This window comes from Accipiter gentilis, chromosome 19 (assembly GCF_929443795.1).
Source record: "Accipiter gentilis chromosome 19, bAccGen1.1, whole genome shotgun sequence".
Lineage (NCBI taxonomy): Eukaryota > Metazoa > Chordata > Aves > Accipitriformes > Accipitridae > Astur > Astur gentilis.
In genome coordinates, this window is record NC_064898.1 from 10,633,124 (window position 1) to 10,653,963 (window position 20,840).

The window sequence follows — 20,840 nt, forward strand, 5'->3', positions numbered from 1 at the left end:
AGTGGCATTTCTTGTCCTGTCTGTTTTTTCTTCCTGTCACTTCCAGTAAGTAAGGTGGTCTAAGCATTTTATTCTAGGACTTTTAGATAAAGCCTCCTGGGAATTGATGGAGAGTTGCCCCTCTGACTTTTGCAAGCTTTGGATCAGGCTCTGGGGAAAGTGGCTTAGCCAGCAGGGCTGGACGGGCCAGGTCTGATATAGCATGAGAGAGGAGTGGAGGTGCTCGTAGGTCTGAGGGCATCAGGACCTAGCTGTAGGCAGCCCCTCCATATAGGCAGCTTTACGGAGGTACGTCTGGGCACTGACATGAAACTTGTCTTTTCCCCTTACGCAGGTTATGCCTATGCTTTACCATTACAAAACAGCAACCCCAACGACATCAGTAGTTTTTCCTTTGATTTTACAAAAGCAAAGGCAAGAAATTTCCAATTCACAAGCAAATAAGGTGGAGAGATGTGTCATTGCAATATTAGTAATTAAATAGCTCCTTCCTATGCAGAAACACTCTGTATTATCACTCTAGCATGATGGCAAGCTTACCTTTGTTGTAAAACTAATGCACTTTATCTAAAAATTAAAAAGAAAATAAATCTTCTATCACAACAATCAGTGATATCAATGTATTTATTCTTAGCTATGTCTTTGTCTTATATTCCTACTGAAATTTAAATTAAAAGGAAAACTACTGAATCAAAGCATAAGACAGTAGAATAAATTACTGTGAAATACAGATTTTTGTGAATGATTTTGTGCTGCTTCATATGATGTCTCTTTCAGAATCTAGATCAAAACTGAAATAGTGATTCCAAGGTCTAGACAGATTTTGGAAATTATTACCATTAAAAATAGCTCATAGTCTGTTGCTGAGCCATCCTGTCTCCTCAGCTAGTTCATCTTTGATGCTTTGTGCAGAGCAGAAGATGGAGAAGCACATTTCTCATCACATTCAGCTGCTCAAACACGCATCAGTCCTTAACGTCACACTTCTCATACCCTTGGATGAGTTCAAAGTAATAAACTTTCAACCAAGGAACTGCTAAAGCATTCAACTCAGGGAGGCAGAGTCCTTTACAGTATGCTGCAGCGCTCTTCGGCAATCATTCAAGTTGCAATCTGACAATATCTAAAGCTCTGTTAGAACAGCTACAGTGAATCCTGCACTCCTGCTATTGGAAGGCAAATCCTGCCTTCAGTTTTCCATTTTCAAAGCTCCCCAGCTTTTCACACTGCTTTATTCCTTTATTCTTCTAGTTAAAGATGGCAAGGATGAGAAACAGAGAAGAGGTTGTTCGTTCTCCCCCCCCCCCCCCCCCCTTGCTTCTTGCTTAGTTTCCAAAATTGATCTGCAAAGTATATAGTCTTGATATATTCTTTTGTTGTCTCTAAACTAGCAACACAAATCTGCTGTTTTTCTTTCCCTTTTTCTTCCTTTCTAAATCAACGTTCAGTGCACAACATCCCTTTCTGAGGCCTTGTTTGTGAGTGCTGTCCATGTTTTCACCTTCATTAATGTACGTTTCCTCTCTCTGGCCTCATGGCCTCTAAAGTCTCGCCCACATCAGATTTCCTAATATACCAATATTGAAGTAATCCCTTGACTCACAAGTAATGCCATGCCTGAGTCCCTTGAAAATACTAATACTTTATATTTCCCATTCAAATACTTTCCTCAGATTATTTGCTCCTCACTGCAGAACATTATGCAATCTTTTACATATCTGCATTTTTTTACTTCTAACCATCTCCTTTTGTGGCTCTTTTTTAATCAAGCTTTGGCTTTTAAAAAGATATCAGCCATCCTGGGGAGGGCTTTTTGTGAAGGCATTATGTGAGATGTGAACTCAAGCCTCAAAGAACAAGCGATCTCATCATTAGGTCTGCACTCCTCCAGAGGGTGGGTTACTCACAGCCTCAATGGCCAAATGCTGCTGACTTTTTCAATGAGTCCTTGAACCCTCTTAGGTTCTTAGGTATCCACAGAGGAGCAGAGCATGACCAAAGACCTGACCTCCACAGAGCTTAAAGGAATTACTCTTAGAATTTAACAGTTAAGCTTTAAGTCTCCCTGAATTTCCTGAGAGCAATTTTTGCTCCCTGAAAAATAGATTCTTTTTAGGCATCTCAGGATGGGGATTTTGACATAAAACCCTTTAGTAAATAGCCTGTCTGGAAACTAGTCTGATGCTGTTTTTAATTTACCATAACAACCAGTTTCTAGCATGACACTTTTCTTGAAGGGTTATGCCCTTCAAGAGAGCATGGTTTCTTTGAGGAATGCTTCCTATCTCCTTTTTTATTGCTACTCTAATGATTTCTGCTGGGTGTACTCAATTCACATCTCACTTTCTTCACTCTGCATCCCATATTCTGAGGAAGGATCAGAGGATGTTTTATTTAGAGTTCATCACTGCCTCTCACAAGGCCACCAGAATGAGAGGATATATTTCATCTGGCCTAACTGTTTGGTTCCCCATATTCCTTCAGATTGCTTCCTCTCAAATTGCCTTGAAGTTAACAAAGACACTGGAAACTAGCATCCCTATTCAGAGCATAAGAAATATTTTTGAGTTTTCCAACCAGTGTAGTATCTTTTTTAATTAATGAAAAATGAATTAGATTCTCCTCCAGTATCAGTGCTCTCTACTCTGGTCTTTGTGAACTGGGATTGGCAGAGAGAGCCTCAAGTGGAGCATTAAAAGGCATCTGGTTCTGGTAGGTGGTTTAGTTTAAGACCTTCTATGGCAGTGTCAAGAGAGAGCTGTCACCTTCAGCTTTTAACACCACATGTGGGCCTAAAGGCAGTGCCTATTACAAGCCACCATGGTGGAGGCCAGAGGATGTCTGGTCACTGTGTGAGGTTACTATCTGGCTAAGTGCAGCCAGCATTTCAGGCAGTACCTATGATGGGAGAGGGATGCGGGAATCCTGCCCCTGGGCTCAATTGGTTTCACGGTTTGGCAGACCAGAGGAAAACTGTTAAAAGTACTTTCCCCTCTGCTTCCTCACAAAATGACATGGTCTCCTCATCTAGATTAACTTAAGCCTCAGACAAAGAAACAAAGTTTCTAAGGGAGTCAGAGCATCACATTGTCTGTATTCAATTAAAATTAAATGAAAAGAGACTGAAATGCATACTAAGATATCTCTAGCCCATATCACCTTATTCTACATTGCAAATATGTTCAGTGAAAGCAGTGATTTACCACATCATTCACTGAAGCTGAACCTTTTTTCGCATGAATGGTTCTTGTATCAGTGTATAGGAGGTACATTTTTGAATATGAGCTTGAGTTTTGTTTCTTTTTTTTACCAGAAAAGATCTCTCACCCTTCTTTCTGAGGCAGTGCTATTAAGAATACACTAAAAAAAGCATGTTTATTGTGCACTTTTCTTGGATCTTAGGCTGTATGTACAAGGATGTAAACTAGAAGGTGATCTGCAGTGAAAAACATTCACACTGATTCCTTTTAATGAAACAATGCTGATTATGAAGATTTAGCTTATCTGTATACTATGAGTTAAAGGAATTACTGCGATTAATCTGTCTCTTTCTCTTGATATCTCACAGATTAAATAAACACAGTTCTGCAATCTATGGCACTGTTCCCATTCTCTCTCATTTCTCTTACAAAACCTGAAAGATACGGAGCCAGCTTGCAGGCCATAGTTACATTTATCACACCACAATCCCTAGTAGGAGCATTGTTAGGATGCCCAGAGCTCTTGCCTCACCCCTGCTCTTCCCAAATAATCCTCTTAGTTGAGTCAATCCACTTGCCCAGGCCAACATGCCATGTGGTCTCCTTGGGGAACAGGCAGGAGAAAATATGGGGGTGGAAATCACTTCTAACCCATCTACCCAGTCTAATATGTGCTTGGCTTTGTAAGGCATAAAGGGCTTATAATAAGGCATTATTGCTGTGTGACCAAACCATTTCTGAATATACCATCCAGGCAGGATGCCCCGCAGGGTTGTAAGTACCTCTGCCTGTGTCAGCAGCTCCCTAGATGCTTCTGACAGGCAGGGTGAGGGCTTGAAACCACATCACGGAGAAATATTGAGTGGATCTTGACTATGAAAGATACTGTGTTTGGTCTTTCCCACTCTGAAACTTCTAGGACAGAAGAGGCCAAAGCACACATTAAAAGAAATCCAAGGTCCTCCCACTGTATGGTCTTTTTTCTCACTTGGTGGTATCCAACACCGTGACATATGCTTGAAGATAAGCTTGCTTGGTGTTGCCTGTGTGTCTGCAGTAACAGAGACCTGGAGGGGCATTTGTGCTTGAAAATGAAGTAAGCGGCAAGACAAGCTGGTAGTTTTACACTCCTCAGAGGGTTTTCTGTCAAGAACAGTGACAAAGATGGTGGCTTGGGATGTCAGGCACATTGCTCAGTATTTACAGCTATTTCTGGGTCAAGGCCTGAGACAAGAATTGCATATGAAATTACCCTTCCCTCTTAACACAGTACTATAAAATAAAGAAAAATGAAAAGCAATTTCAGGAATTGTGGGGTAAAAATTGGAGAGAAGTAAATTATTCAACTTGCTGCCAAAAGAGACAATTATGGACACTCTCTGTGGCAGTCAAATTCTCTTTAAAATTATCATTCAGTGCTGTAGTGCCTTGGAGCCCTTTCCATGGAGCAAGACCTTACTGGTCTCAACAATTTTTTTCCGTGAGTGTTCACCGTTTCATTAGAGAAAGACATGCTCCCGTCCCCATGTGTTTTTTGATTCTCTATTGCAATGAAAGGAGGAGACTCTCCTACAATACTGCACATGCAGAGTCCAGCTGGGAGTGTTGTGGCAGCTTCCTTTAGTTTGCTGGATGCTGCCCACATGAAAGTGCATCGGACTGAGCAACAGCACTGCAGGAGAAAAGGGCAAAGAAAGCCCCAAGGTCTCTGGGGCAGCCAAAGGCTGTGGTTTCTCTGTACAGAGTGTCTGTAATATCAGCTTGAGCTATGGCTGCTCTTGTAACTAATGGGCTGATACAACTGTCTGTGGGCCTAGGCTACAACCTGGCTACAACCTGGAACTGCCCTACCTTTAAAAAGCAAAAAATATGCTTTAATCTTACTTTAAAAACAAAACCAACCCATTGCACTGCACTGAAGCTCTGCCTAAGACTGTTCAAGTTATTTTTGTATTGGTCTGATGCATAAGGACTGATAAACTAAAGGCCCAGAATTTTAATTCCTGCCCCAGACAGGTGATCTGAGTCAGTCTCATTTTGAAAGTAGCTGATTTGAAGCTTCCTGGCATGTACCCCTCTGGACCTTTCCATGTTGAGCAGGCAACAGAAAAGACTTACCTATTTCTCTCAAAGAAATGGTTTCTAGAAAGATGTTTCCAGACTCAGCAAATCAAGGACAGGATGGATGTTATCACTGCTGTGAGCTTCCTGTCTGATAAAAGTCTTTGTTTGCAACTTCTCAAAGGAAAAAAAAAGGCATGTAAAAGCCCCACAAGAAATGAACTGAATGAGTTATCATTTCACATGTGTAACAGCTTCCTCACAAATCATTTATTAGTAGTAGTTGTCACTAGAGAATTTCCCAGATGAATGATCCTCTTTATTATAGTGATGAAGCTGGGGTGGGCAGAGGGAAAATGGATGTTTCTAAAACCCCATCCTTCTGCTCTACCAAACTACAGCTGAAGAGATCACTTGTTTTTAAAGTAGCTGAGCAAATTAACAAAATAACTATCCCTCAGGGGCAGACAACGCACGATTTGCTATTGAATATGGAACAATGGGTGAATCATTCTTCAATCCACCACAGTATCCTCGTTTGTTTTCATTGCAAGCTGAGCTCTCCTTTCCCAGGCAGGCTGTCAGGATCCCCAGTGACACAGGGGTTCTTTTGTTGCTGCCAGAAGCACTCTTTCTGATGGACAGTAGAAAGTTGTCTGGTTTTTCAATTCAGGTGCTCACTGCACAATTCAGGCACAAGCAACTAATAACCCAGGCATTGCTGGTACATTGATTTTTGGGCAAGGTGTTCTATCATTTTATGGCACTGAGTTTAGACAGTTGCTTTAATTTTCTCCTGAGGAAACATAATGAAATTTCTATGACAGAAATATGCTTTTCCCCATAATTGCATCATTTTTTGTTTTGTTCCCCCCCCCGCAATTTCTCCAAGGACTGACATTTTTATTTCTTAGACAAGTCATTGAGAATTTCCATGCCAGTCTTAAGTAATCCCTCAGAATCAAATGTAAATGACTGCTCAGCAGTACCAATGGCAATGGAAAACCAGGTGGTTTTAAAAATGAACAGCATGAGAATTAACTGAAACTAAGTACATTTTGACTTGGGTGTACACCCTCTCTGTCCTCTCCCCACCATCCTACTGGATACTGTGCTTCTTTAGTATGAAGACTTCAGAACTTTTTGTTAAAATTGACGTAAGAAACTCTCTCCAGCAGCACTGTCGAAAAAAAAGTTTCATATTCTCAAAGTAAACAACCCCTTTTCCCTAGTGAAACATTGCCTTTTGCTTAAAGAAAACAGCACAGGATTACACTGAGTGGAGAAGATTTTTTCAAACCTTTTTTGTACAAAAAGAAAATTTCAAACAGAGCGCTGAAGACAAGCAGTGAAAGGTTAGTAGCATGGGGGTTTATAACACAGGTCAGGTGGAGAGTCACCAGTTTCTTTCAGAGAAAGTATAAAATGCACCATTAAATGGGAAATAATAATTCATTCTGCAAGGTCAGCGCCTCCCCGCAGGAGTTCAGCAAAGATCAGTATATCCGAAGCATTATTGTTTTATTAGCGTGTTTAATTTTGGCACTGAGAATGAGGTGACTGAACAGAGGTGCCCAGCTGGCCACTAAAAGTGGTATACCAAGGACTAGTTCTCTAGGCTCACTGGAGATTTTTGAGCATGTAAGGAGCTCTCAGGCATTCTAATAACGTCAAAGAAATAAGACTAAACTTCCATCTTTGCCTGCTTTCTCTGAGAAAATCCTTTTCTTGGATGAGGGGGGAAATAAAATTAAATTATGTCATCCTTACCTTAACTGCTGACTTCAAAATTAAAGTTAGCTCTCAAAAACCCCACCGGCAGAATGATCATATTTATAAAATAGCTTTCTAGTTTCTCTTGTTCTTTAGTTTCTGAGATTCTAGAGTGTATTTGCATCATGGTTTCTCTCCCAAAAACAGGAGTACTGGAAATGTGTTTTTAAATGAAAATTTGCAGTACCGCCTTATTAATCATGTGAAGGGTTATAGCTATCAAGAATAACACCAAATACTGCAAAAGCTCACACCCTGCTTTGAGTTCTCTCCTTTGTCTGTAACTTCCTGCTGTAGAAAACACATTCCCTGTTCTCACCCCCATACTGGAGAAAGAAATTGTCCACACCTGTCGCTAGATTTAACATAAATCTATTAAGCCAAGATGCCTGGCTGTGTGCTGAGCGAATTAGGAAGCACCCATCTGAGATGCTGTGCTGGCTGCCTGGAGCAAGTGGTAACACTGGGATGGAAAGAAACCAGTTTGCTGGTAAGAAAAACAGCACATTACTATCAGAGAAGAGGCTTTCCTTACTGGGCCAAACATGCGCTTTTCTTGCTTCTCCTCTCTCAACCAGTGTACTTTGCTGCATGGAGCTAAGGACTGAGCATAGTATTAGTCCTGCTGAAATGTCTTTTGTGTCCACCTGTTTGCTTTGTAAATGGCTCCCCAAAGGGGGTTCACGTGCTGCTTTTCCAAATGGTGCCTATGAAGCTCTATCAGTTATCATTCTCTACCAAGTGGTGATGTACAACAGGTTTTTCTTGAGATGTTGTTAACTGTCACAGCATAAATTGAATGAAGTTTAACTTACATATTTAATAGCACTAGGGAGATGATGATTAAATTATCATTATATCTTTGAAAACATACTGTCCCATGCAAATAGCTAACAAATTGTGCAAGCACTTTGCTCAGACCTTTACCTAAATAACGTTCTTACTTGGCAGCTGTGAACACATTTGGTGTCAGGCACATTAACAATGCTCTGATCTCCTCCCAAAGAAATGACATCTCAAGTAAACATTTGCTTCACTTGAGATACAGCAGCCCTGTGAAACACTGTTGGCCAACTGTAGCTTGTAAGCACTCGAATTTGCATGTTTTTTAATTTCCCTTCTCCCACCCCAAAGAGCTAGCACCCTGCCATTACAGAAGCCACAGGCTAGCATGGACGCACCAAACTGGCTGCAAACAGGGCAGAAAGCGGCTGGGAGGTGGTCGTGGGTCGTGGCATTGCGGAGCAGCAGGCACTGCATGGCACTGGAGCGTGTGAAGGTTGGTTAGGCCACATCTCCATTCTTCGCTTCTCGTTAGTGTTGGTCCAGAGGAGGAGGCCGGGGTGAACCCCGGGTAATTTCAGCCCTGCGGGAGGGGCGAGCCTGGAGGTCAGTATCCCCATCCCGGGGCTTCGTGACCCTGCCGGTCAAGCAGCACGGGGGTCTGCTAAGCTGCTTGTGCCACCACACGATATTTGCTGTGACCGTCGCCTGCGAGGCCGCGGAAGGCCTTCCACAAGCTGACTTTGATTTTGAAGCTACGAGGGAAGTTGGCGAAACTCTGTCGTAAGCCCGAGAGCGTTACGGCCGGACGCTGGCTGAAAGCCGGCCTCCGGGGGCACAGGGATCTGCCCCCTCACCCCGTACGCGGGAGGCGGGCTTTGCTTCACCTCAAGGAGGGCGCGGGGACCTCGGAGGGCCCCGGCCCGGCGGGCACGCCCCGCAGCACCGCCGGGAGGAGCCGCCGTTGCCCGGAACGGAATTTACGACAGTCTCCCGGCCTCGCTGTACGGCGGCTGCGCGGCGGTTGGTTTCCGGCGGGGACTGGCGATGGCGTCCGGGTTTGAGAGCGAGCGGAGCTTGGCGGAACGTAAGGAGCAGCGGCAGGCGCTGCTGGCGCAGGTGAGGTGCGCGGCCCGGCTTTGCCTTTCCCCGGGGACCGTTTAGCCTCTCTCCCTCGCTCCCCCAGGCCGGGTGCTGGGGCCGTCTCGTCTTGCGCGGGGCCGGTGCGCTCCTGAGGGCGGCCCTGGCCGCCGCCTCCCGCCCGCAGGCCCGCCAGCGGCAGCTGGAGGAGGGGACGCCCTAGGGAGAGCCCCTTCTGCCCCGAGGGGAGCTGGGCTGCGGTACCGGCAGTGGCAGAAAGCAAACGGGAACTCAGTTTTGAGTGGTAGCCGCCTGAGTTCATGCGTTTTGCCCCTTGTAGTGGTATTGAGCTGCTTGTTTTTTCTCTTATTACGTGTTTCTGTGTGTACACCTTTGGAAAGAGTCAGGGTCGGTCTTCTTTACGCCCCCTCTTCAGATATTTGTATACATTGATAAGATGACACCACCCCCGCTCCCCGGCCTTCTCTCCTCTAGGCTAAACAGTCACAGCTCTCAGCTTTTCCTTAAATGAGATATAAAAGGCAACTCCTCTTCCATCTCTTCCTGGCCTGTCTTTCCTAAGAGTCAGTATTCCTGCATTACAGCACTCTGGTCATGGAGTAGTAGTAACTTGAACAGAAGTAGGACAGCCTGTTTTCATGGAGCCAGGATGTTATTTGCTTGGTTATATGTTGCTGTAATGTTAGTTGAGAATTAGGAGGCTCCCACTCATAGATGCTTTCATAGAGTTGCTGTGACTTTGAGACCTGTGCTAATCCTGATGCATTTTATTAAAAATCTGCCTATACACCATGCTTGGTGCTTGTGTAGTAAGCTGCTGATTCTTGTTGTAACTTGTAGGTAGACTGAATGATAAAATAGTAAATGGCGCATCAGTTAGATGACATGACTTGTTTTGAAGTTTAAGGAGTGGGGGATAACTGAATGGAAAGGAAAGTGTAAGAGGAGGACAGGGTATGGAAAAAGTATGAGGTTGTGATGATGGTCTTTTGAGAGAGGGAAGGGCAAAGTAAGCAGCAACCAGATCTTACTGAGCAAAGATATTTTCAGAAAAAAAGTAGTGAGAAAATGGCCTGAATAGCCTGAGGCTTACGCAGTAGTGATGTCTTTTCTCAAGGCAAAGAGGGAAGACAGAGAGAGGACTTCAGGTAATATATTGTATCTCTCTTGCACAGTTGTGGAACTGTTTCTACGCAATAAAACTTCCCTTCAGTGACTTCGCAAGTGTGGGATGATCCTGCTGTATTGTGTGCTTCCCCCTTTTTGAGAAGCAGTTGAAGGGAAATTCCTTTAACTTAGTAATAGTGAATCATACTGTCCAGCAAAAGTTTGTTGTTGTTGTTAAGATGTCTTTTGCTTTACTTGAACTGCTGTATGATACATTTAAGAGTGCTCCTTTGCTCCATTCAACCTCTTGGATGTTCAGAAAATACTTTTAACTGGAAGCGAAACTTATGTAGGAAACCATTATACTACTTTACCTTCTCAGTTGGTGCCACTTGTACAGCAAGCTATCTGGGGCAATGCCACTCTTAGAATCATAGAACATCCCTGGTTGGAAGGACCTTTAAAGTTCACCTGGTCCAACCTTCTGTGGGAAGGGGAGCCTAGATGAGATTATCTAGTGCTCTGTTCAGTCACATCTTAAAATCTCTAGTGATAGGGATTCCACCCCTTGTCCTCTGCATGTGGCTCCCTCCTTGTGAAGGGAGAGCCTCTGTCCTCTTTATAGGTGTCCTTTAAGTCCTGGAATACTGGGATGAGGTCCCCGGCTTTAGGTCTTTTCTCCCTGGAGAAGAGACATCTAACTCCTTCAGCCTTTCCTCATAGGGCAGGTTCTCTAGCCCATTGATCATCTTCGTGGCTCTCCTTTGGACCCTCTCCAGTCTGTCCATGTCTTTCTTGAATAGTGGGGACCAGCACTGGACACAGTACTCCAGGCATGGCCTGATAAGTGCTAAGTAGAGTGGGATGATCACGTCTCTATTGCTGCTAGTGATGCCCGTGCAAATGCAGCCCAGGATCCAATTTGCCTTGTTGCTGCAGCAGTGCACTGCTGACTGCTGTGCAGCTGGTTGTCCACCAGAACCCCCAGGTCCCTTTCAGCAAGGCTGCTCCCCAGCCACACAGATCTGAACCTGTACTGGGCTCTTGGGTTATGTCATCCCAAGTGCAAGACCTTGCACTTGTCTTTGTTAAACTTCATACAGTTCTTGCTAGCCTGCTCTTCCAGCTTTTCCAGGTGTCTCTGTAAGATGTCTCACCCTTCTGACGTGTCCACCTCACCACCCAGCTTGGTGTCACCAGCAAACTTGGTGAGGGTGCTTTCAGTCTCATCATCCAGATTATGAAGATGTTGAGCAGTGTGGGGCCCAGTATTGATCCTGGGGGACCCCACTTGTGACAGGCTGTCAGCCCAAGTAAAAACATTGGTAAATGGTTACTTTTTGTAAAAGCTTTTTACAGTGTCAAGTGTTATTGTAGTAGTTTATTAAATAATCGTTTTCTTCTGTTCTCATTTGCTTTTATTTGCATCAGCAGTTTAATATGAAATAAAGGTGTTCTGTGAGGATGTTGTTTAAAAATTTTGGTGTAACTTCCTCTTTCCGAATATGTGTGGATGGTTTTTACATTTTTTGTTAATATCTCTAAAGTACTGTTAATTTGAAGCAAGAAGTCTAGCATTAAACACTTCTGTGATTTTTTTTTTTGTAGTAACTGCATTGTGCTATTAAATATGCTGCGATCTGTGGAAAAGGCAGTAAATTTGTATTTAACCTCTCATTGTGTAACGTCAGTCTTGATTCAGGGAGGTAGCAAAGCTGAGAAAGGAGGTTTGGTTGCAGTAGTGTTGGGAGAAATGCTACAGCAATGAGCCAAACTACTCATAGAGAAAAGGCTGAAGTCAGGCATGAGAGCACTTAATCATACAGATGATGTGCGGGGAAAAGGGGCGAAGGTTGGTTTTGGCGGAGTGTAAGTTGGTACTAGAAAGCATGGTATCTTGAATGTAGGGGCTATGCTTCTTACTGTTAGGATGTGTCTTAAGAGGTCTTTGATGGTAATGTAGCTTCATAGGTCCTAGCTCTCAGTGTTAATACGTTCTTGTAGGTTTAGATGCTGCTCATCAGCCTTGTTGAAGAATATTAGAAAAACTGTTTTGGAGGTTTTAGAATGAAACTAAATCTGGTGTGTTTTCTTATCAATAGGATGCACTCTATCACAAGGTATGTATATAGGACCTGTCTTGAATTTTTTTTCTTTGATTTGAACAAGAAACAGACCATCAGTGTGTTTTTAAAATGCTATGAATACAAATTACTCCTTGATGGAAATCTTAAAAACGTATCTGCAACTTTTGTGTGATGCTAAATAAAACCAAATGCACAACCCTAATTTTCTGTATACAACAGTGGGCTCAGAGTGGACTATTTACCACTCAGGACTAATGACTGGGGAGTGAATAGCTCTATAAAGATGCTACATCATTGGTCAGACAAAAGCTAATCAAGTGTTAGAAGTTACTGGGAAAGCAACAAAGAACAAAGGAAATGGTTACACAGACAAATTACTGATTTCTGTATAATATCAAATAGCATATGCAGTCCTCGTCCCAGCATCTCAAAGAGAACCTTGCAGGAGGTGGTAAGAAAGGTGTCGGAGATGATCTTGATAGAGACTGTCCAAGGAGACTAAAGGTTTTGAGATGGGGAAAAATAGGCTGAAAAAAGTTAATATGAGAGAGTTCTGTATAATCATAAGTGATATGGAGAAGGGAATAGAGAATCGTTATCTGCTGTTTCTTTCAACACAAGAACTATGTCCCATTAAGGGATTTGCAGGTAGCCAGCTCAGAGCAGACAAAAGAAATGAACTTTCAGATGATGCACAGAGAACTTGTAGGACCTCTTGTATAGCATGTTGCAAATACTGACACTTCACTTCTATCCAGACAAGAGTAGCCTAAAAGCAAAAATATAAGTTGGTAGTTATTAACTGAAAAGCTGCTGAGCCTCAAATTGCTGGAGGATACAGGAATATTTTGGAGATGTCTTGCTTTGGGCTTAACCCTGTATTTACTTACGTCAGCTTCCCTGGACATTACTGGATGTTTTTCACTTGGGGTACTAGCTTAGATTCTCAGTTCTTAGAATGACAGAGTGCTGAGAAATTCAATACAGGGAAGCAGGAGGGAGTATAATTTGTGAAATACCAGGCACTATGGTTTTACAAGTAAGGTTTTTTTGTGGAGTGCAGGAAGGGGTCTTGAGACAATGACAATGTTTTCTACAGGATTTAACCATTAGAGGTGTGTGGTCCCTATATGGCCATTGAGAAACTCTTGCAATATGACTTTTCAGCTTCTTTATTGAAAGTGCACATTCTGGAGCCTGTGTTATTTTTCCATGGTATTATCTTTCCACTTTGAGCAACCTAAAGGTAAGGCAGACTCCATGACTTTCAGGGATTCACTTGGGTGCATTGGGTAGCACTGAAAACATACATTAGTGATCAGATGTTTTCCATTGCTGTTGCTTGTGGGATTGCTGTGTTCATCATCATATGTATGTCCTTGAACTATTTATTTTCCTTGGAATAAGAACTAAAAGTTGAAGTAAGGAGAGGACATGCTGAAGGTTGGTCGTTTCCCCGCCATCCTCCTTTCTGTACCAGAGTTTTAGAATGTATTAGCAAAACTGTATAATAAGCAATTTTATCCTATTCAAGTTGATATGGGACACAAAGTTACAGAGTTTCCTTTATCCCTATTTTGGCTGATAGAGAAATTTAGGAATGAAACTTTTTTTTAAAGAAAAAAAACCTCTTTACATGTTTCCTCTTCCCATTTATGGACTGAACAACCTAACATTAAGCTATGTAAAATGGCAAAATTTTTAAGACTTCTTATGTAGCTACTCTGTTATTTCTGTGCAAAATCAGTTTAGCATTTTGTAACATGGAAGCATGAGGATGTCTTGGTTGCCATGTCAGTACTCTGCTGTCTGCTATTCAGAAATAGAACTGACTTGCGGCCAACTTTTTGCTGACAAAATAACATTTCTGTCTTCCTTGAAGTTGAGAGACACTGTAACTTGCAAAGCCTGGAGATGAATATATATATATATATAAATATATATATGTATAGGCTATAGATATATATGTAATATGTACTGGTACTTCAGACATGTAGTGACATACTACCATTTAAAATAGCATTTGATAAAGTGGTTAAATCTATATTTAGCTTAAATAATTGATGTTGTCCCCATTAAGTATCACACATTTAGCAATAGTCAGTACTTAGCTAAATTTGAACTCCATTTTTGTTTCTTATGTTTTGAACTTTTCTTAATAAACTCTCTTTTGAATTAAGTTAAAAACAGATTTTGTTATGTGCAGGTGTGAAAATCTTTCTTTTTCTCTGTCTGTTCAGAAAAAGAAGAAAGCAGAAAACAGAAAAATGAAAATAACTAACCGCCCCTTGGGGGTACTCTGCCTGAAGTTTTATGCAGGAAAAATGTTGCAAATGGCAAATTAGTTGGTAGGGTTTTTTTGCTTCCCTACTTCTTACTGGGGAAGGAAAACCAGTCCTCATTTGAAGAAAATGAAGTATTTCTGAAGTTTATGAACTCCTAAAGATGTTAATCTATTAATTAAAAGAGGTGTATTATTGATAACACCAGTAACTGAGAACGGATTAATGTTTTAAGTGTATTGACTTTCTCTGCTTTACCCAGGTTACTTTGATTATGGTTAGACTGCCTGCTGCTATAGTGGTGGAATAGAACTGGGAGGAAACTACTGCAAGGCTTCATCTCAGTGCATTTTGGCTGCGCTGCTTGCAAAGGCAAATAAAAAAAGACACCCAGGGACTTTTCGCATGTGGCTGATGTAGTCAAGATAGTTATTTGGTGGTTGCAATCTTGGAAGCTCCTGCTTTTTGCTTTGTGAAATACACTTGGGAAGCTGCATAGGTCTGTCTTCTGAGAATCCGAGAAGTTTGCAGAAATGACTATACATCAGCAGTTCTGTTTCTGGAAGGATGAGATGTTCAACCAACTCACCTTAAGGAGCTTTGCGTTATAAAATACTGGAAATTAGTCCGTCTTCTGTTCTACAGAGTATGTAGTTGGGGCTAAGATAAAAGGGAGCTCTTTAACCCTGGCTCTTGAAAGTTAGGACACTGAGGAGTCTGAAGGAATCGTCACAATCTCTTCAGAAGTAATTCTCCCCCAATCACCGAGGTCAGTAGAAGAATCTGGGATTAGCTCACTCTTGCAGATTCCATATCCACAATAATCAAGAGATAACATATAGTAGATTTTGAAACAGTTAGAGAAATAGAACAGATTAATACCTTTTACTTTTTAAAATAAGCTAAACAGAAGAAGTTGCTTCTTGTTGATTTTTTAAAAATTTATTTACTGTTTAATGTTTTTGGCCAGTTATGAACTTACACTTCTTCTGAAGAACCAAAATGCCACCAAACTCATTGATTGAGATTTCTCTTATATGTTTTGGAAATGTATTCGTTTATGTGTGTAGTCTGTCCTCCCAGCTGCATTGGTAAAACCCAGCAGCTGGTAATGTTTATGATAATGATCAGTAATCACATAATTAAGTGTTGATATGCAAATTGTTATTGAGCTCCAGAAATAGTGTCTTGTTTTGATGAGTGGGATAGTTTATGACACTACTGTTTTAGTTTGCAAGTTTAGAACTAGAAAATAATCTGATGGGTGTTTTGGCAAGTTCAGGGATGTGTACTTTTCCTAGACATGAATGTTTTTTTTTTGGGTTTTTTTTGGTAAAAACTAGCAATAATTCAATTTTGAATTAATTCTTGCATCTGTGCTAAGACATGGTATTTCTCTACTTCGGGGCTACTCTTCTGTAACTTGTGTTTTTTCATGGACTTTGAGTCTTTCACTCTTTGGTCTCTGAGGGTGATGTGATTTGACCATTCCTTCTGCATAAAATTCTGCCTTTTAATTATTAAGGATTACTGATAGATTACAAGTTTCTCTTGATAGCAGTATGTATTGATTTAAAAAAAAACCCACACTTGAGCATAGGTAAGAAAGACCTCAGTATTTCAAACAAATAAGATATTCTTGAAACGATGTAAATAAAATGATACCTTGGAACAGGTTCATTGCACAAACAAGAAATTGTGTGTTTAGTTTTATTTAGGTTTGCAAAAAAATTGATTTGAGATGTGCAAGCCGTTACTTCTGGAAACATCTTGTTTGATGCTTTTTACTCAGACTTCTACCTTTATTTTTGTTTTATATTTTTTGGTTTATTTTCTTTGAAAATACAACCTAAAATTTAAAAAAATCCTAATGTGTAACAATATCACCGGGTTCACTGTATTTGAGCTCTAAATGAGCTGTGAAATCACCAGGTTTTCTGGTGAAGTATGATCCGGTATTTCCTCATAAAAGCCTAACCATTGGGTTGTTGCAGTGATTAGCATTTGCCAAGGTGATGGAATGCTTTGGCAGTATTTTACATGGCAGTTGTCAGCAGAAAATTACAGAAGTTTCTCTTTAGACAGGAATTAGTAGCAAAACATATCACTGTTGGGGTTTATAGAGCTGTTATTTGTTGGAAGTTGCTTTGGTGCTGTAATACTAAGCACCTCCTTTTTGTTCTTTCTCTTTTTTAAATCCTTAATAATTGTTACATCCCTGACTCTCTCTGTCAATGGAAATAAGCATGTCAATATTACTATACTTAAATCTTTGAGTGATATTAGGATAGTAACAGCACTGAGAAATGAATATTGCCTTTTCACAAAAGGTTTTCAACAACATTTGACAAAGCACCTCTATAGGCATTTTTGCAAGCAACATCTTTGATTTAACAGACAGGTCATTGTATAAGGTGAGTGATGAAGACGGATGTCTTCGTTGTATTCTGTAAGTCCTTCCTCTAGAGCTTGCTCTGCTACAGGAGTGGAGAGGTCCTACATTAATGTGAATTATCTGCCTATGGTTTCCTAGCAGTAGTAGCTACTGTAGTACATCTGTTTATCTGTTGTCTATCTGTCTGCAGCTGTATCAGCAGAAACAGTTCCGGCCTCCCAGATGTTTCTGACTGAAGGTTGACCTCTCTTACATCTGCTCTTTAAATCACATGTCTGACTGTTCTGTAGGGGTTATTGATCACAAGAAGCTTAAATGATTTAAGTGATGATTGTTTCAGTGACCTGTCTTCTGTGCCTTTTGGCAGGCAAAAATGACAAAGAGCGGTGATGTTTCCAGCTGGCAGGGCTGTGTCTGCTGGAGGTGGAGGTACAGGCAGCACTCTGACTCAGTTGTGATTTGGGAAGTTGGGATGGAAGCAGAGTCCTTTCCTGTGTTTCCACTGCTGTCCTCCTTGGGGAAGCTTTGTGGATGTAACAATAATCGGAATATTGAGGGATGAAAAAAGTCTAAGCATTCACAAAAATAAGTGTGTTAGAGAATTGGTAGGGCATCAGAACTGCAAGGAAGGGTATGTTCAGGTTCCCTGAAGGGAAGCACTCATGTAACCAGGGCTCTCCTGCCCTGAGCTTTGGGGTGATGGAAGCCAGGATGGTAATATAGGCCACAGCAGCCTTTCTGATAGCTGAATATTGGAACTGGTAAATGAGTGGAATGGTTTGTGTGATAGGATGGGAGATGGTCCTGAAATTAAAAAGAAAAGCTCATTGGTTAGATTTTGGGTGCCTTATGTTGGTGTCTGAAGGGTAGACAGCAGGAAGCTGCACCGTGCTGTTGGTGGGATTCATTTTGTGTCAGGGCGGTCCTTGAAGTAGCTTCCCCTGAGGCCAGAGTGCAGGGACAGGCTTGTGTGGGGAAGGTAGTGGGAACACACGAGGGGGTGCGTGGAGAGGTGAGGTGTGGGAACAGAGCCCTGCCTTTCAGTGGTAGGTAGCCATTAGAGCAGCTTAGCTGTTACTGTCTGTGTTGGATCTTTTTGTCACACTGTGTTGACCTGGTGTTGTGCTGTAGAGTTTCTTATGATTGTTTGTCAGAGAAAAAGGGAATTTTTCTTCTTTTGGATGGAGACATTGACTATTGAATGGTGGTGGTTATCATCTGAAGAACTAGAGGTTGACCACAGTTAAAGATGGCAAATTGCATGGTCTCTGTAGTTCTATGGAAAATTTTCTCTGGCCTTGGTGAGAGCTGAAATGGTAAATAGAGTTGGGGTCAGGAAAGAGTGTTGGTCAAGGGTTTCTGTGAGCTGGGAGGGAGTGTTTTAGCCTGTCTCCCTAGGTGACATCCCTGTATCCCTTTTGGACATCTGTGGGGGACTGTCATGTCCCCTCCGTTTATCGTGTGACCTAGACTTTGGCCATTGGCAGTGTCTTTGATCTTTTCTGCTTCTTCCTGGGGTGGCATGGTATAATTTGTACAGCTTTTGGTGTGTCTGCAGTGTATTACAGGCTGTTTGGAGCAAGTTTTGTTCTTCATTTAGCAGATACTGTTGTCAGCAACCACGCACGCTGGCCTTAATGACCTGCCTAATGAAAACCAGAAAGCAATTTCCCTGAACTTGATTTTCTTCCTCATTCAGATTGGGCTGTGAAATCCAAGACCCTTTGGCCTGCTTGTGGTAAAGACTACAAAGTTTGGCTCTGTTCACCTTGGGAAACATTGCTAACATAGTGCTGTAGAGTAATGTTTTTGTTGCACCTTACCAACAGACCTTTCAGAATGCTTTGCCGGCATTATACTTCACCTTGTGCTTGTGGCAAAGGAGACTATGAGCAACTTTATTAGGGTGTTGCAGAGGTATGTAATGTACCATGATGCTTGCCCTCCTTGACAGATTGTGTCTTCTAATGGTCGTCTGTGTTTGTGTGTAGCATGCACAGTCACTTGCATAATTAATGCATTACTTTGAAATACAGGTATTTCAGAAATGTAGCATCCTATATTTATGGAGAAAAAAGTTAAAAATATTGCAGTGGTGACCTAAAATGTACCTAATGTTAAGTACTTATTTGTGAAGGGGAAAGGATAAATTGTTGGATATTTTTGTGGTATCATAAAGTATTAATGAACCTTAATGTGAATTAAATGCTTGAACTCCTGTGTGTTGAGAGATGTAAAACTAGTAGAGTTAGCCTTCGTAGCATAGAACAGTAAGTCTGACAGGGGACTTAACTAGTTTTTCTTCCTTTTCTATATTTTATAAGATGCTAGTAAGCCCTGCATCATTATAAAAGACAAGTAGAATAGAAAGGTAAGGTTTGAAGCTAATAAAGTAGTGTAGACAGGTTTTCCTCTTCCCTCCCACTTGAAATAATTGTGCGTGTGTGTGAGGGGAAAGCATTCACCAACAATAAAAATGAATATTGTAATTTGATGGTTAGAGGGAGCTAGATAGTTTTTGGAGATAGAAAGGATCAGAGGGTATTGCTGCTAACTTTCTAGTCTCATGTTAAAATGATAATTTAGGTGAAAACACAACTTCTTTAATCTTTTTAAATCTCTAGGCAGCTTTCTCTTTTTATTTTACATACAGATATTAAGATTCTTCTATGTTTTTTATCTTTGTCTAAGAAGAAACAAACTTTCACCTGATGCTTTTGTGTCTGTCTCTCTCTTTTTAACAGTCTGGTGGTATTGCCACTATCGATTCATCTTGCCCAATCCTGTTTCATTCAGTATTCAGGAGACAACAGTCTGTAGTTTGATGATTTCTAGTCATTTTGTGTTCTGAATATGTATTTGTATACTTCAGCCAAGACAATGATCCACCTCTTTTTTTAGGATCATGTATCTCAATTACCTAAATACTTGCTTGCATTTTTTCTGTTTATTCTTAGATCTAACAAAGTATAAAAACTCCTTTTGTACCTTATTTATAATGTTAACTTCATTTTATGCAATGTATATTTGTAACTTTGGTAACATGAAGGAAATAGTAATTTTACTTAAAATATACCTTTTATTATAGAGAAGGGTAAGAGGCTAAATTTTCCTAGACAGGCAAACAGCATATTAAATAAAGACATGTTGGTAAGCTAATCTTGATTGCCTTTTGGGGTGTTTATAGATTTATAATGTCCAGTAGCTGCGAAAGGGGTGGAAGGGAACTGTTGACTCCAGCTGCACGTCTTTCTCAACCAGAAGTGGAATGGAGTGTGCAGAAAGCCTGTCCTTTTCCCAGTCTAAACTCTGGCAACATGTTTCATGTTTACTTGCAGAACAAACAAGTTTGGAGTTTGTTTTTGTTGTGTTTTTCCCCATCTAGAATATATTCAAGTTCCCTTTATCTCCGCTGTTTCATCTCTGTCCAGTTATAAGCTTAAGTTTTGTGTATGTGTGGCTTGTAGATATTTTGTGAGTTGCATAGCTGAGGTTATTACCCTCTACTTATCCACAAATGTGGCATTTTTAATTACTTTATTTTGGTCAGATGAATATATTTTTAAGACAGAAAGGCCATTGTCATCTGTATGTGTATTGGCTTTGTGTGGCAAGGTTTTGTGTGTGTGGCGGCTTACAGGGGTGGCTTCTGTAAGAAGCTGCTGGAAGCTTCCCCTGTGATAACATTTTTAAGAAGGAAAAAAAAAAGGACAGATGGAAACAGCCGCCAGAGAGAGGACTGAGAACATGTAAGAGAAACAACCCTGTGGACACCCAGGTCAGTGAAGAAGGAGGGGGAGGAGATGCTCCAGGCGCCGGAGCGAAGATTCCCCTGCAGCCGGTAGGGAAGACCATGGTGAGGCAGGCTGTCCCCCTGCAGCCCAGGGAGGTCCACGGTGGAGCAGATCTCCACCTGCAGCCTGTGGAGGACCCCACGCCGGAGCAGGTGGGTTCCCGAAGGAGACTGTGACCCCGTGGGAACCCCATGCTGGAGCAGGCTCCCGGCAGGACCTGTGGATCTGTGGAGAGAGGAGCCCACAGAGCAGGTTTT

General features: G+C 41.5%; 2 protein-coding genes across 4 annotated transcripts in view; one reads left to right on the plus strand and one right to left on the minus strand.

The window, feature by feature from the left end:
• ELMOD1 (ELMO domain containing 1) overlaps positions 1-20,840 on the minus strand; it is a 270,336-nt gene that overhangs the window by 139,533 nt on the left and 109,963 nt on the right. The window lies entirely within an intron of this gene.
• CWF19L2 (CWF19 like cell cycle control factor 2) overlaps positions 8,758-20,840 on the plus strand; it is a 97,552-nt gene continuing 85,469 nt past the window's right edge. For 2 of the 3 annotated variants that reach the window (XM_049823543.1, XM_049823544.1), the window contains exon 1: positions 8,759-8,936. In XM_049823543.1, coding sequence (XP_049679500.1) covers positions 8,865-8,936 — 72 coding nt within the window. In that variant the 5' untranslated portion in view covers positions 8,759-8,864. Of the gene's footprint in view, positions 8,937-20,840 lie in introns of all 3 variants that reach the window. The other variant, XM_049823542.1, reaches the window with a different exon arrangement.